The sequence below is a fragment of the Poecilia reticulata genome, linkage group LG16, assembly GCF_000633615.1.
Source record: "Poecilia reticulata strain Guanapo linkage group LG16, Guppy_female_1.0+MT, whole genome shotgun sequence".
NCBI classification, from domain to species: Eukaryota; Metazoa; Chordata; class Actinopteri; order Cyprinodontiformes; family Poeciliidae; genus Poecilia; species Poecilia reticulata.
The window spans coordinates 6,892,586-6,910,177 of NC_024346.1; the positions used below are offsets into that span (position 1 = coordinate 6,892,586).

General features: G+C 40.5%; 1 protein-coding gene across 1 annotated transcript; it reads left to right on the forward strand.

The window, feature by feature from the left end:
• Window positions 1-1,156: 1,156 nt before the first annotated feature.
• On the forward strand, window positions 1,157-17,127 carry LOC103477755 (golgin subfamily A member 6-like protein 22). Its single transcript, XM_008431055.2, has 6 exons — window positions 1,157-1,296; window positions 2,636-2,685; window positions 4,475-4,570; window positions 13,058-14,410; window positions 14,787-14,947; window positions 16,990-17,127. Exons 1-6 carry the CDS (start codon window positions 1,172-1,174, stop codon window positions 17,107-17,109), a joined length of 1,905 nt encoding a protein of 634 aa, XP_008429277.2. The 5' UTR covers window positions 1,157-1,171; the 3' UTR covers window positions 17,110-17,127.
• The last annotated feature ends 465 nt before the right edge of the window (window positions 17,128-17,592 follow it).

The following is a 17,592-nucleotide window of genomic DNA, read 5'->3' on the forward strand; positions in this document are numbered from 1 at the left end:
CAGTTCACAATGCCCACCTGACAAAGGAGTTCTTCCAAGAGAATAACATCACTCTTTTGGACCATCCTGCATGTTCCCCGGATCTAAACCCAATTGAGAACATTTGGGGATGGATGGCAAGGGACGTTTACAAAAATGGACATCAGTTCCAGACAGTGGATGCCCTTCGTGAAGCCATCTTCAACACTTGGAGCAACGTTCCCACTAGCCTCCTGGAAACACTGGCATCAAGCCTAAACGATTGTTTGAAGTCATTGTAATAGAAAATTTCGTTTTCAGTCTTAATTCATTCTTGAAGGAACTGATGATACTTTTTACCATTTATTTACTGATAATATCTGCTTTGTTTTTGTATTTCTGCAAGATGTGTTTGTCCATTAAACAAGTTTGCAGATAATGTTTAGATGTATCCGCAGCCGTGAAAGCAGAAGAGACCTGAAGACATCTTGGGTAAAATGCTTGATCTAATGATTGYCTTAAAGGACTGATGTGTGGAATGTAGTTTGTACCCTGTTTGAGCTGAACCCATGAACTGACAAAGACGTGTTAGAAGTTTCTCCTGAAATCCTTATCAACTGTCTTTCCTGCCATAAAATCATCTCCTCCAAGAGGTGAGAGATAGTTCATGAGGTGGGGTCAGGGTGTCTCTGGTCCATCTGGCAGTAGAGATAACATCAGACTTTGGGAGGGTCTTTGTCTTGCTGTGACTATATAACGCAGTGATGTGTGTTTCTCAGGGCTCTTCAGTGAGAAGGGTCTTCGAACGCTTTTGCCTTCGAATAAAGAAACTTAAAGACAAAGATTAATCTTTCTCTTATTGAAACAGATTCTCATTCCTTGATAATGAAATTTCCATAACAATATCAACAAGAATGGTGGAACTACTCATTACTGAGTCCTATTTTTGACACTTTGATTTCTGTTTTGGGGGGTTTTCGTTTTTTTTTTTTGTTTTTTTTTACTTTTGATCAGCTGAAAAAAATCACGTTTCGTTTGAGTGTAAATGCAGTTTTCAATTAATTCCCCGCTCAAAGGTTTTTGTCTCTTACGCCGATTTCTTCTTTTAACATTGTGAAGCTCTACTTTGAAACTTCTTAAGATCCAACAGGGCAAAATGCTAATTCTTGCGGTTTTTTAACTGGTCTTAAGATTTTGATCAGGAGTGTATTCTATGCTGCCAACCGCCAATAACTGCCAAAGAAGAAGAAGAAGAAGAAGAAGAAGAAGAAGAAGAAGAAGAAGACGGCATCGCAGCAAAGCTATTACTCAAGAAGACTCCGATTTCTGTTTTCACAGGTGGGTTAAGTGCACAACTAACAGATAGGTATCATTTTTAGAAGTGTTTCGAAGTTCATGACATTGTTTTATTGACATCGATTCTATTTTGAGATATTTCTGTGCATCTGAAGTGACAGTTAACTGCCGTTAGCTTAAATTGCCCCTTTTTCACGGGATCGACTCCATCAGGCCTATTTTGCGAGTGTCTCACTCTCAACTACTGTTTTTCCCGTAGCTGACATGATTTTAAGGTCCCTGTTCAAGAGTTGAGTAGGTACTTGATTTGAAATAAACACCCTGCCGTTCACTGGTTGGCTGTGGTCAGTCGTGGAAGAGGACAGAAAACAAACCGCCGCCATTCTCCAAACAGGGCAGCGATGGAGAACTCCCTAACTACAATCAAGTGTTGCGGAATGAAACGCAGGTCTGCAATATTCAGCGCCATTAGGAATGAGTTGTGTCAGCCTTGGTGTTTTTCAGGCGTTTTCGCACTGCAGGGAACGGAACGGTTCGGTTCCAGCCCTGTTGCGTTTGCGCTGAGGGCGCCATAGAAGCTGCACCTGACATCATTATTTTTGAAACTAAACAATGGTTTGGATGTAGCGGCCGAAGCCTTTTCCTCAGAGATTCTCTTTCCTCGTTGACCGATCTAGTTCATTCTGTACTGGTTCATCAGCGAGTAAGCGGAGGAAAAAAACTACCTCATCATTAGACCAGGTGATGGCACAGTTTAGTGAGAGCCAGCTGTCAACGGAAAATCAACGGCTGACTCCATAACAACCAGCGGCCAATCAGCTGCTGGTTCTAAGCAGAACCGCTTGGCCGGCCCGATTGGAACCACAGCTCTAGTGGTTCCAAGGGGCCGGGCGGAACCGGTCGCAAGTTGTAATGCAAACACGGTTCCCTGCAGTGCGAAAACGCCTTTTGTGAGGTTCTGTTCTGGGGACGACTGTGGAACCTCTGGAGACGACGATGATGATGATGATGATGATGATGATGATGCGAAGAATCATCATCATCAATAAAATTATGGAGGACCCTGACCATACCCAACCTCTTCTTGGGAAGAGGTTTTTTGCCAAGAAGCCTCCCAAGGACAGGAGAATTGCAGAACTGTTTATGAGACRGAGTGAGAGCTTCTTGGCATGAAAGGTTTGTTGCAGAAACTTGTTTCCCAAAACTGTTGGAGTAAAGAAATGAACCACAGAGCAGCGATGGAGATGCTGCATCACACCCTGAAGACTTTGAARAAGAGGAAGAAGAACCCGCCTGCTTTCCATGAGCTGCAGCTGAGATCGCTCAAGCAGCTGTTGGACATTTTATAACATCTAAATCTTTGTTATTTTTTTCTGTAAAGGATGGAGAGCAGCAGGGATGAAGGCAGCTCTGCCAAACATTCGATTAATAGTAAGTATATATTCTATATTTTATGAGGATTAAAAAGTAACAATACTATCCAGATACATTTCATGCATTTTTATTTCCTCTGTAGGAAGTTTATTGTTTCTTAACGTGGGCTGTAACAAGAATTGTTTTTATGTCGCATCTTAAATCTTTTTGTATGATCTGAGAAATTTCTCTGCAAGCCAAGTTTGGTTGTATAGCACAATTCAAAGTCCTTTCCATGATCAAAACATAAAACGGATAATAGCTAGATTTCAGTTGTACAATAGAATTAACACATTTTGAAGTATGGACTAAAATCAATGTTTAATTTAGCATTGTAAATAATTCAAGGTCAACATTAAGTAACATGTATATAACCTTGATTGTAAGAAACTCAGAGTTAAACCATTTTTCTAGTTTTCTGAAAGTTTATTCCAGATTAGAGAAGAATAAAAATTCAAAGCCAGTTCTCCATGTGTGGTTCTGATTCTGGAGATGCAGAGTAGACTTTAACCTAAAGCGTGCATACACACTAAAAATGTGCGGCATCACATTTTACTCAGTAGTCGGCATGTATAAATTTAAAAGCGTCAAGAAAGTTTGAGTAAATATGCACAAACTTTGTACCTGCCCTGACAGTGTGTGGCAGCCACACCAACATTTTCTGTGGACAATAACAAAGTACAAATCACCTAAACTTACAAAAATACAGTGGAATCTGACTCCATTCTATGTTATATAACGTAAAGAGCATTGAACCCAATGCTTTTTATGATTTTAATGTTTTATTTTAACGATAAAACTGAACCACATTTATTATCATACAGGTAATGCACACACAGACACAAATATATACATAAGATCAGAGGAAAACCTGATTCAAATGTTAAATGGCAAATTGTTATTGATGTAACTCCGCATTGGTCTGTGCGCCAAAGCGCATGAAATGCATGTTTCATGCATTTCTATGGGGAATGTTGAATTAGAGGAATAAAATGTTAAACTTCTTTGCTCGTTGTTTTCCTCTAGTTTCCCGAATTCAGAGTTAAGCATGTACACAGTGGAAACCACAGAGAGAACAACCAGTCGCCATTCAACTTCAGACATATCTAGAGTTTTATTCTGACAATTAAATGCATAGAAAAACAGATCAGCATCACACCCAAATTATTAAGTAGTCCAAACCATAAAACAATCATTAATTACCTGAGAAAAGTAGAAAAATGAACAAAATACAAAAATAAGAGAAAAAGCAAAGGCGCCTTTGGGAATTCGTCATGCGGCTGCAAACAAAGCCATTTGGTTGCTGCTGTGAAGTGGGGACTTATTAAGAGGTGTCATCCTAATTTTAATATATGCATTGAAGGTGTGTTCTCTCATTCTAAACCTCTAAGCAGTTTCCAATTACTTAAATGGGATGGTCTAGATCAGTGGTTCTTAACCGGGGGCAGGGGGATTGGAATAAAGGGTTCGGTGAATGCGCATATGCAACTGGGGGGTTCGGTACCTCAAAAAAGGTTAAGAACCACTGGTCTAGATGGTTTTGTTACCTTCTTTAAGACAAGTCTAAACCCCCACCAGTAATCACATTGACCAACATATTTGATGTGTTTTGATGATTTTAATGATGGAACTTGACAAAATGTAATATCTGTTGCTGGTTTCACAATTGGTGACAGCATGATGTGTTTATGATGGCTTTATTTTTTCATAACATGAAGCATCTTAACTTCCTTGTTGTTGAAATGTGCTGTACAAATAAACTTTGTTGATTTATCAATATCGATATTGATTTCATTTTTTCTTTCAGCTGAACAACTTCAATCAGCAACAATCCAGCACTCTTTTCTGTTGATGGCGTGTTTGGGGATATTTTGTCTCGTTCTGGTTGGACAAGTCGTCTACAGTAAGTTTAATTTCAACAGAATACATTTTAAGTAGCTTCTTTTATGTCTGGTTTTTACAGATTTAGACGATTTAGAGCAACATTTCAGGCTCAGGACTACTTTACACATTTAACAAACACTCATGGACCACCAAACTTGGAAATGGGAATAAATATATATTACAGACCACAATAACACAACCTGAAATGAAAATGTTAGTGTTTTATTGTTATAACAATAACAGACTTATTATTTTCTCTGTTCATTCTAATGAGAAGAGTGGTGTTGTTTTGTAAATGCGACCGGCCACAATAAAACAATTAACCAGTCTACCTGTTTTGACTATCAGAGTCTGAAAGTGTGGATTCTAAGCTTCCCAATGATGTCAAACTCATAATCAAAGAAATTGTGTGTATTAATAACTTTAGGGATATTTTTAATTTAGAATAATAGTAAAAGATAAAATAAGGTTGAATTGCTTTGGGAGAAACAAAACTCTTCATCTGCACCACTAAGTCTAAAAATGTTCCACTAATTTCTATCAATTGTATTTATTTACTGGTTAAATCATTTTTAATTACTGTATTTTCCGCACTATAAGGCGCACCAGATTATAAGGCGCACATTCAATGAATGACCTATTTTAAAACTGTTTTCATATATAAGGTGCATAGAATAGACGTTGCAGGAGAGGCTGTAGTTACGTTATGCATCCACTAGATGGAGCTGCACAATACAACAGTGTCAATACAACAGTGTCAATACAACAAGAGTGTCAATACAACAGTCTGAGTCCAGTCGGCGAGGAGAACCTTCTGCGACTGGGCCGTGTCTGGGCCGGACGATGGTCACCCTTCTCCGTTCGCGCACAGCATGTTGGTGGAGAATGTGGTGCTACATGACCTGCAGACGACCTGATTCTATGCAGTCGGTAGGTAAATAGGTCAGTCAAACTTTATTAACAAACCAGCGTTCTGACAACTATCCCAGCATGCACCGCGCACTTCTTCTACGCTACGGGGGAAAATGAAGTTGGCGGCTGCTTACCGTAGTTACTAGACCTGTTGTGGCTCAACATTGGTCCATATATAAGGCGCACTGTCGGCTTTTGAGGAAATTTAAGGTTTTTAGGTGCGCCTTATAGTGTGAAAAATACAGTAAATAAAAAAACAAAACACAGCTGACGTGTGAGCAGAGCATTATGAGCAAACAAAGTGGTAAAAAACAGACCAGTTCTCACTAATTGAGACTGGAGTCTTACCATTCAGCAAACAGAAAAGTGTAGGTAAACAAATAATTTAGTTCTTGGTTATGTTTGCACATGTTTTCTCTGTCCTACTGATTGCTTATTTTCCTGATTTTGAAAACCTGTTGGAAATAAATAAAGTGAATTTAATCAAAGAGCCAATCAGATGAATCGAGTTACTCAGGACCGACACATCAGTACTCTGTCAGCAGGTATGATGGTGCAGCAGTGGAATGGCGTGATGAGTAAAGATGGAGAGTGTCAATAAAAACGGGAAGCTAATTAATAAGAGAGAACCTAAACAGGACATAATAAGCTTAATCAAAGAAAACGAAACGGAAATGCTCAAACAACAAAATGGAAGAATAAACTAAGAAACTAAACTAAATACAGAGGAGTAAATTTGTATGGCAAGGCCTTTCGAGCAAAAATTAATACAGAGGGCTATATGGCAAGAACACTGTTTTCAGTTGAAAGGTAATATTGAAGTCCCATGGGTTTGTTGAGACCATATCTAATACTAAGAAGAAATATATTTTACCAACCATAACAATAAGGAACTTATCACTTATTTATGTTTTTAATAAGATTTTGATTATTTCTTCTATATTATTTTTGCATGTCAGTGTTAATGTCATGAGGCTGTTAAGTGACTCTGTGACACTTTGAGTTTGACTCATTAGGATTTGATTAAGATCCATCTTTGCTCTTAATCAAAGCAAGATGCCAGAGTTGTTTAATCTATTGACTTATAGATTAATAGTTTTACTGAAAAATTATCTGTAAATCTATAGGTCTATATAAAAGTATAATCCATGTTTGTCTCATTTGTATGGCCTTAAAAGGAGCTGGAACTTTTGTTTTTCCACTGAAAACTAGTTTGCACAGTAAATGCCATATGGGTGAAATTTTATGGATGATACTCTGATGTCCCATTCTCCTGAAGGCAGCACAGAGCTGCACCACCAGAAACAAGCACTGAAGAGAAGAAGAGCTATGATTGATATTGTTGCAGTTCTGTGTTTTAATGTTGCAGAGCTCTGTGTTTTCACAAATACTTCCAAGTTTAAACTGATATTGTTGTTTATGTTTTATCTGGTCATTTTGTGCAAGATTTGGCGATTAACATCAGGAAATGGCACAGTGTCATGTTGGCGTTAAGGTTTCTAACCCACATGCAAGAACACAATCAGGAAGGCAGATAAATGAACAATGATAAGTTTATTGAATCCAGGAAAGGGGGCAAGGGAACGAACACTGGAGTGGGTGACCGGGTCGTCTTACTGTCAACGAGAGACAATTAGTGGAGGAAGGTGAGGAGTTTCCAGGAATGAATTGAACTGATTCATACTTGGTTTTGAAGGTGAGTACTTGTGAGCAGAGCGATGGAATACAGAGCTTCGTTGGAGGGCAGACAGGTTTTGTTTTGCGGCGGCAAGAGCGGAGTTCGACTTGGTCCAGTTATTCTTTCTCTCCAGATGGGTTCGGGCTTGGACCGACAGATCCCTTGGCATCCCGAAGGGGAATCCACTGGAGATGGACCGATGACGGGGGGAAAGGCGAGCACACAAAGGGTGGCGTCTGGTAACACCAGTAGCGTCGAGGGGGGGGCACACACGAGGAAGGTTACTCACAGCAGCGGGGATCACAGACTCACTCTGAGCCCGGGTCAGACGGCACACACGGGAACAACGAGGAGACAACAGGATCATCTGATGAGGAAGACAACAAAGAGTTAATAAGGAGCAGATCACAGAGGGCCTTTCTCTGAAACGAATGTTACCGAGGTAAGCAAACACTCAGGCGATGAGAAGTCGTTCAACCGCTGCTTACATCCTCCATCCACGCCCTCTTAACGAGCTGCAGGTGTGTCTACGGGTTCGCTGCAGCTTCCCAGGGGCTCAGAACCTGGCGGCATCTGGTGGATGCCATCGGAAATGACAGGTCCTCCAAAGAAAATAAACTCAGACCAAAAACAAAAGAAAAAACAAAACAGAAAAACACAGACCCTGACACACAGAAAAAGTTTTTTTCCCCACTCTGATTGGCTGCTGGTAGGCCTACCAATATTAAATTGAATGTCCATTGCATTTTTCTTACACACCTTTAAAAATTATTTCTATTCACATGGCATTTTTGTTCTTTGAAAACTAATAATTCAGTAATCTGTTTCTCTTTTAAGGGTTTTTGATGATAAATAAAGAAATAACACAAATCAAGACGGCAACAATAATGATGGTAATAATAAGCATAAAATACTATTCAGAGGCTGCACAGTGGAGCAGTTGGTAGAGCTGTTGCCTTGCAGCAAGAAGGTTCTGGGTTCGATTCTCAGCCCCGGTCTTTCTGCATGGAGTTTGAATGTTCTCCCTGTGCATGCGTGGGTTTTCCCGGGTACTCCGGTTTCCTCCCACGGTCCAAAAACATGACTGTCAGGTTAATTGGCCTCTCCAAATTGTCCCTAGGTGTGAGTGTGTGTGTGCATAGTTGTGTGTCCTGTGTGTCTCTGTGTTGCCCTGCGACAGACAGGCGACCTGTCCAGGGTGACCCTGCCTCTCGCCTGGTACGCTAGCTGGAGATAGGCACCAGCATCTCCTGACCCCACTGAGGGACAAGGGTGCAAGAAAATGGATGGATGGATGGATGGAATACTATTCAGTGCAGGTAGCCTACATCTTCTTTGATGGGGGCAGTAAGGGAGCATTGATAATGGACAGGCATCTTTTTTGGCTGGGCCAAAAAAGATTGAGAAGCGCTGCAGCGACCTCTCTCTCCAGAACTAGCTGTCTGACAAGCATTTTTTTTTTGTATGAGGCATGTTGTATAAGAAACCCTGTAATATGTGCAGAACCTGGCAGAAATTCTGGCATAGATCTTTTTAAAACCCATGTGTTCTGCCCAGGGAACACCGTGACACAACTTTAGCACTTGTCCCCTTAGAGCTTGAGGCTCCACCAGTTTCTCAGATCCCTTCCCACCCTGAAGATAAAGTAACCCATCTAAGGATATAATCTTACCCATCAAGATGTTTAATGATTTTAATGATACCCATCAGTGAGTCATCATGCTGTTGTAGCTTCTTGAATGACCCTGTGAATCCACAATGTCCCCATCAACATCTGGCAACTGTGCCTGCCATTTTATAAAGTCGTCTTTGTTGTTAGCTTTTTCTAAGCTTTCAACAACAATAACCTAGATAAAGAAGGGCAGTTCTTGTAGAGAATTTGGTTCATCAACAGTCTCAGGTTTTGCTGGCCTGTTCCCACAGCATCAGCTATAGGTTCAGGTGCATCATCCCCAGCTGTTTAGCCTGTCTTTGTGATCTGGTTGCAGCTTACACTGGCTTACAAGATTGGATCTGTTCTGGTAAAACCGGAACATTCTGACCCAAAATAATTTAAAAGATAAGTTTGGTTTGGCAGATCTAATGCTTAAAGGCAAGTTGTTCCACACATTAGTGTCATGATGGGTTTTATATTTCTTGCCCACATGCAGAAACACTCATGAAGAGAATGGTAAAGATTGAAATGTTTAACAGTGAAGAAACAAACAATGCTGCTTGGTGGGGAAGCTGCGGCCAGGAATCCAGGGACGACTGAACACAGAGGGAGAGGAGATGAGTTCAATGTCTGTGGGGAATTGAATTCACTCGACATAAAATCTCAGGTCTTAACTTGTAGATCGAAGATTCAGACCCTCGGAGGGTCTAACGGTACCAGGGAGTGGGGAAATTACTGATGGTGTCGGCTGGTCGAGGATGGATATGGCGTTGGAGGGCGAACAGGTAAGTTTCACGACGGCACAGAGGTGCAGCGAGACTGACTGCCAGCTGGATACTTGCAGGAGGTAAGTGAAACAGAGAGGCGAGACTGTGGAGCTCGGGCATCCCGTGAGTAGATTCACAGCGTCACGAGAAGGTTTCTTCAGAACTCTGAGAACACGAGGATGTCCCAGAGGATCTCGAAGGTGTCCTGAGGACGATTCACAGAAGGTTAGCACAAGAAAACTCGGAAAGATCTCCAAAATCTCAGCAAAACTACGAGGGGCTAGTGTAGCAATACTGGCAAACACTCTGGCGACGAGATGCTGACAGTCTGCTGCTCATATACTCCTCTGGTGAAGATGATTATTGTCCCAGGTGTGAAGAGTCAAGATCTGCCAGCATGGCCTCCAGGAAAACACAACCTAATAGCACCATCTGGTGGGTGAATGGTGGTAACTGAAAAGATAGCAAACTAACCCCACAACCTGCTACACAATTAGGAGCAGTAACAGCAAAAGCCCAGTCTCCTCTGCTTTTCAGTCTGGTTCTGAAAATATGTAAGAGCAATTTATTATTTGACCAAAGTGTTCTAGAGACGGAATGGTTATGAAGAAGGTCTTGAAGATAAGCTGGGGCCAGGCCATGTAAAGCTTTAAAAACCAATAAAAGAATTTTAAAATTAATCCGATAAAAAACTGGCAGCTATTGCAGAGAAGCCAATACTGGTGTTACATTCTCTGGTTTCCGGGTTCCAGTTAAGTCGTGCTGCGGCATTTTGAATCATTTGGAGATGCTGTAAAGAAGATTACAGCAACATATATAACTCATTATATATATATATATATGTTTTATATAATGAGTTGCAATAGCCCAAACATGTAATGATGGATAAGTTTTTCAAAGTCTTCAGGACAGAAGATTGATTTAACCTTTGCTAGAAGGCGCAGATGAAAAAAGCTTGATTTCACGACAGAGTTCACTTGCTTATCCAAATTAAGACAAGTGTCAAAAATGACACAGAGATTCCTAACGGAAGATTGATAAAAGGAAGCAAGGGAACCAAGAATTTGATCAGATTTACTAATAAGGCTCTTTTGTCCAAACAGAATAACTTGAGTTTTATTTTGATTTAAGTGAGGAAAATTTTGGTTCATCCATTGGCTAACTGCAATTAAGCAGTCTGTTAAAGACTGTAGGGAATCTTCCTGATGTCGTTTCTTGAGGGACATTTATATTTGCACATCATCACCAAAGCAGTGAAAAGATAGATTACATTTCTTAAAAATATGTCCAAGAGGCAGCAAATAATACAAAATAAATAAAATCGGGCCTAAAATTGAACCTTGATGTACTCCATAATTTAGAGGTGCTGCCACGGAAAAGTGATCAAGATGAACAGAAAAACTTCTGTCTTTCAAATACGATGAGAACCAAGCTACACCTGTACCCTTAAGACCAACACAATGCTTCAATTGAGATAAAAGGATGTTGTGGTCAATCGTATCCAATGCTGCACTTAAATTTTACAACAATAAGATCCCAATGCCCCCTGAATCAACTGTTCGAAGGAGATGATTAAATACTCTAAGCAAGGTGGTTTCTGTACTGTGTCCACATTGAAAATTGGACTGGAATTTCTCAGATATATCATGATCTGTTAGAAAAGACTGGAGCTGAGTAAAAACATTTTTCTCTAAAACTTTTGAGAAAAACAGCAGTTTAGAAATAGGTCTAAAATTAGCAAGAACCCTGTGCTGGGTTTTTTAATAAGTGGGTGTAGCACGGCATGATTGAAAGCAGCTGAAACACATCCAGTAAAAAGAGAGGTATTTATGAAGGTGACAGGAAAAATATCTATAAATAAGCAAGCAGGTAGACAGTCCTGCAGGTAGACAGTCCAATGGACAGTTTGTCGGCCGCAGATGTTTAATGACAGTGGACATATGGGACAAAGAAACTGGTTCAAACCGTACGAAGGTAGCATCGCCGAGAGGTGTTTCCTGCGGATCTAACACAGGCAGAATAGTAGACCCCCTTAGGGCTAAAATTTTGTCAGTGAAAAATTCTAAGAATTTGTTACAAAGATCAACAGAAGCTGTGAAAGCAGGTGCATTTGGAGGGGCTAATAACTTTAAGACTTTAAAAGAACCTGAGGCCTACATTTGTTTGAGCAAACCAAAGCAACCAAACATTTAGATTTTTCAGATTTTACAGTATTCTGATAATTGAGTAAACATTTTTTCAGAATGTCAAAAGAAACCTGCAACTTACCCTTTTTCCACCACCTGTCAGTTCGCCTTCAGTCTCGCCTGAGGGCACAATTTCATTGAACCACAGCTGAGAAAATCTATTTTTCTTCATGGTTTTAAGAGGAGCTTTGGAGTTTAAAGTATTTGTGCAACACTTTGAACATTATGATCACTGTGAACACAGGGAATATCAAAGTCTGGGCCATCTAGATAATGTTTTTGGTTTTTGGGGGGGGGTTTCAAAATGGAAAGGTGAAGTAAGGTCTGAACACTTCCTGCATTTAAGAGTCTGGAAAGCTTCTGAACTTTATTACTTGTTTCTTAGCCTTAGGTTGGTCTTCTGCAACCACTGGCTGACTGGGACAGTGTGAAAAATATGCTGATATGACCTTTCTTAATGGGCAGTCTGGTTTTATATGCCTGGTTTTTTATGACCACATAAATGACAAACAACTCCTCGGGACCTCAGTCTAAATTGTTGTTGAGACACCTCTTAGTTAATCTCAGTTTGTTAAAATGGCTGCGTTTACTTAAATGTAAAAGCAGCAAGGAGCCTCCTACCAGCCTGGCAGGAAAAGCAGAAGTCTTCGCCTCTACAAGTGCAATCTTTTTAAGGCTCTCGGTCTGGACCATCAGCTAAAACAGGGCCGTCATTTCAATAAAAAGATGTAATCAGATTATTCCAGTGTGCACAAAATCGGACGATAATGATTGGTGGCCGATCGATCGCCACACCTCTAGTTTAAGTTAACCAGTTTCAAATGCAGCGATGTTAGGCAGACTGGTGTGTTTTTCACATGGTCACTGGGCAAGAGACAGGCTACACCTTTAACAGGTCAACAGTCTATCAAATAGCAACACAGATACTATCAAGGCAAGCAAAACATGCACACACTCATTCCTGAGGGCAGTTTAGAGAGACGGCTTATAGTCATGTGTTTGGGCTCTGAGAGGAAGCCAAAGTACTCAGAGAGAACCTGCACATCAACCGGGAGGACATGCAAACTCAACACAGATGGACTCCAGGGTCCTAATCCATGGACCTCATTGCTGCAAGGCAACAGTGCTGTCACCATGCAACCCCCAACAATAAACAAGTTAATCAGATATTACAGTTTACTGTCCTTTGGTTCTACCCTAAGAATGCTGTCTGATATCCTTGGAAAGGACTGAGAAACTGAAAATGTTAATGCTTCTCTGATAAAGATAGTTTGAATGACTTTCTGACTTATTTGTGTGTTTTTAATAGTGAGTCTGACGACAACCAATCAGCATGAAAATATCAGCAAACTTACAACTGAAAAATATCACCTGGTTGAGCAACAAAAGGAGATGGAGAACCAGATGGACAAGCTGATCCGAGAGAAAGACAAGATCTTGATCAGAGAAGAAATTTTCGAAAGCAGAGAGAATCTTAGAGAAACCAGAGAGGTGCTGAGCACACAACTAGCACGGCTGATCCAAGACAGAAAGAAGTTGAGCAAAGACAGAGAGGAACTGAAAAGAGACTTAGAGCAGCTGACCAAAGACAGAGAGCAGCTGACCAAAGACAGAGAGCAGGTGACCAAAGAAAGAAAGGAGCTGAGAAAAGAGAGAGAGAAGCTGAACGAAGACAGCGAGGACCTGAGCCAAAAAAGGGCGGAGCTGAGTAAAAGTAGAGCGGAGCTCATCAAAGATGAAGAGAAACTGGACAAAGAGATAGAGAACCTGAACCAAAAGATAAAAGAGCTGAACAAAGAGGAAAAGGACCTGAGCAAAGAGAAAGATGCTCTGAACGAAGATAAAGAGAAGATAAAGAGAGAGAGAGAGAAGGTGAAGAAAGAAAAGGAGAAGCTGAACAAAGAGAAAGAGGGGCTGACAAAAGAGTACGAGGAGCTGAAGTCAGACAAGGACATAGACAGTAGAATAGAGGACCTGGTAAAAGAGGAAGAGAAACTGGTAAAAGATAAGGAGGAGCTGAGCACAAACAGAATGGAGGTGAACAACCAGAAAGAGAAGCTGAGGCAAGAGAGGGAGGAGCATAACAAAGAAAAAGAAAAACTGAAGAAAAACAAAGATGAGCTGACGAAAAATAAAGAGGAGCTGAGCAAAAAGAAGGATGACTTCCACGAAAAGAAAGAGGTGCTGAAAAAAAAACAAGAGGAGCTGAACAAAAATGAAGATCAGCTGAACACAAAGAAAGATGAGCTAACAAAAGAGAAATTGATTCTGAGCAAAAAGCAGGAGGAGCAAAGCCAACAGAAAGAGGAGCTGAGCACAAAGAAAGAGGAGCTGATCAGAACAAGAGTGGAGCTGAACAAAGAGAAAGAAAAGCTGAACAAAATGAAAGCAGAGCTTACCAAACAGAGAGAACAACTGAATGAAAAGAGAACGGAAATGAACGAAGTGGAAGAGGAGCTGATGAAAGACAAATATGAGCTGAACAACATAACAAACGAGCTGGACAAAAATCTAGAGGAGCTGGACAAAGAGAAGGAGAAGCTGAGAGTATTGAGAGAGGAAGAAGAGAATCGATGCAAAGAGAAAGATGCTCTGAAGCTTTGGAAGAAATTCGTCTTAGAGCATAAAAACTTTCCAGCTGCAGAATACTGTCCTAAACATAGTAATTATATTTCTAGATTACCTTTGAAACTCTCGATTTTAATTTTGAAATATTCTGTTATAAACAGTTTTTGAAGACATAGTGAGCCAGTAAAAGTAATTCATTAGCAGCAGGTTTACAGCCAAGTTTTGGTTTCAGAGAATGTTTTTGTCTTTTGGTGAACCCTGTGGTACGCCACTTCTGACTAGAATGATATCATCATTTAATCACCTTCCGATATTGATCTGCACTCTACCTTTAAAAGCTTTGCTTGAGTAATTTTGATTATTAAAATATTAAATAACACAGAGAAAAAAATATATATATATATATATATGTGTGTGTGTGTGTGTGTAGAAGAATTCTTCACTTTATTCTGCTCTTTCCCCTTGTCTAGTGAAACCACGTTGTTACGAATGTAAGAAGGGATGGGCTACCTACAAGGCAAACTGCTACGTTCTTCATGAAGGACAAGATTTGAAGTCTTGGGACGAAGGTCGACAGTACTGTCAGGAATATGCTGGAGACTTGGTTGTAATTGATGATCTGAAGGAGCAGGTAAAATATAACATCACCTCTACTCTTGAAATTTAAAGTTAATCTGGAAGTTTGATAACTTGACAATACTGAATCATATGTGCTAATTGAATCATCCATCCATCCATTTTCTTTACACCCTTGTCCCTCAGTGGGGTCAGGAGGTTCTGCTGCCTCTCCAGCTAACGTTCCGGGCGAGAGGCGGGGTCACCTGGACAGGTCGCCAGTCTATCGCAGGGCAACACAGAGACACACAGAGACACACAACCATGCACACACACACACCTAGGGACAATTTGGAGAGACCAGTTAACCTGACAGTCATGTTTTTGGACTGTGGGAGGAAACCGGAGTACCCAGAGCAAACCCACCATGCACAGGGAGAACATGCAAACTCCATGCAAAAAAAACCGGGGCCGGGAATCGAACCCAGAACCTTCTGGAACCAGTGGGGCAGTTGGTATAGGCAACAGCTATACCAACTGCGCCACCGTGCAGCCGGCTAATTGAATCAAAATCGGTTAATTTTTAAAGTCTCAATAAAAAAGAGGAGGAGACGTGGCCTCAATGCATAAGAACTTCTTAAGTTGCAAAAAAATATATTTTTAGGTTATTTTAATTCTTTTGAATGTCGTCAATTGAGGTAAAAGGCCATAAATGAACTCTGATACTAACTTTGTAAAAACTCCAAAGTGTGGAAAACTTCTTTGACTTTAATGAGCTTTTGTCTCTTATATGCAACAATTATGACTGTTTCATAACTGTGGGAGATTTTAACATCCATGTTGACGAGCCCAAAGACAGAGAGCTAAACAGTTGTGACTTTCTTGATCATTTTGGTCCAATTCAACATGTTAAACAATCAGCACACAATTGAACACACACTGGACGTGATTATCAGGACGGGTGTGAATATTTCCTGTGTTTCTGTAACTGATGTCGCCCTGTCAGATCATTTTRCTGTTATGTTTTAAAATACTTTCTCCATTGACTCACTTAGTAAAACGGCCACTATCACACAACGTTCTTTCACAGCAGAAACTTTTAATCAATTATAGTCCATCTCACCTTTAAGTTGTAACCATGACGATGAGATGGTAGATAACTTACATTCTATAATTTAGACATTAAATTTTAGAAGTTAATGTCTAAATTCTAAAATTTAGACATTCTAAATTTCATATCCATTAAAGTGAAGTTTTATCCCACCTCCCAGCAAATTCTGGGAGGTGGGATTTGTGGGAGGACAGACGGATAAAGCACCCAGGAGGAGGATGATGAAGGTGAGTAAAGGCTGCCAGATGTGGAGATAATGTCCAGAATTCATGCCAGAAATAAAGTCTTAAAGAAGGTCATTTCAAAAGCTCCAATGGGGAGACCACAAAGTGCAGCAATCCAGGAAACGCCTGGAAACGGAGAACATTCAGCGTGAACGGGTTCAAAAGGACAAGGAGAATTTCTGCCACTCAGAGGCCTTGGTTTTCCACAGAGGATAATACTCAGACTTTGGAGGTCTGGCAGCCAGCTGTTGTACAGCAGTTGATGAGTGTTGATGAAGTGCAGGTGTGCCAGAGCACATCTGCAGGGGCTCACCTCCACACCTCCTGACGTTGTCTAGTTGGTCAATTATGAACACAAGGACACAAACCACCCTCCTGACATGTTCTGGTTCTGGTTCATCTTCTGCATCGCCAGAACTAGAACCAAACGAGGAGAAGCAGCATTCAGCTTCTATGCACCACAAATCTGGAACAAACTGCTGGAAAATTGTAAAACAGCTGAAACACTGAGTTCCTTTAAATCTAGACTACAGGCCCACCTGTTTAGAGTGGCTTTTGAAACATTATAAATGAAACAAACATTTTGATGTGTAATAATGGTATTTGACAAAATGTAACGCTTCAGTTGTTAACTGTGTTCTATGACTTTATAGATTTGTGTTTTTATGATATAAAACGGTTCAAAGTGCCTTGTTGCTGAAATGTGTTAAAAATAAACGTGATTGATTGATTGATAGCTTGAAGTAAGAAGATTTATAAGTCTAAAATAAAATCTGTTCACAGGAATTTATCTCCAGGTACGTCAATGTATCATTAATGACGCCAGCAGATTCCTGGATAGGGTTACATTATAAAGAAGGCGACTGGTTCTGGGTTAATGGACGCAAGAACACGCTCGAGTAAGAACTATTATCTAAAAATATGCACATTTAAAGCTGCAGTATGTAACTTTTATAGGAAATATTTTTTCATATTTGTTGAAACTGTTGTCATGTCCTAACCTGGTATCAGATAAGATGTGAAAAATTGGGCTCCTCTGCCTTCTCCCAATGCTCTGAGTGCTAACTAGAAACAACCAATCAGAGCCCAGGGGCGGGTCTTAGCGCTGTCAGTCACAATCTAGTGTGGCGACGCTGGTCAGCCTCTTCTTCAGCCCTTGGTCTCTGCTACTGCTTTTCCGCCATCAGCAGATCCGGCTGTGAATGCTCAGGGTAGTTAGCATAGCCACTGATGGCAGCGGATACGGTTTTCCTGTATAACAGTAAGTTGTTTCTCTGCCATCAGCACATTTACCAAAAATTAAATGAGGTTGAGTGACAGCGTTAAGACCCTCCTGGTGTAGCCATTATTCCTTTAACTTTAAAGTTGGGTTTTATTCTTCCAGCT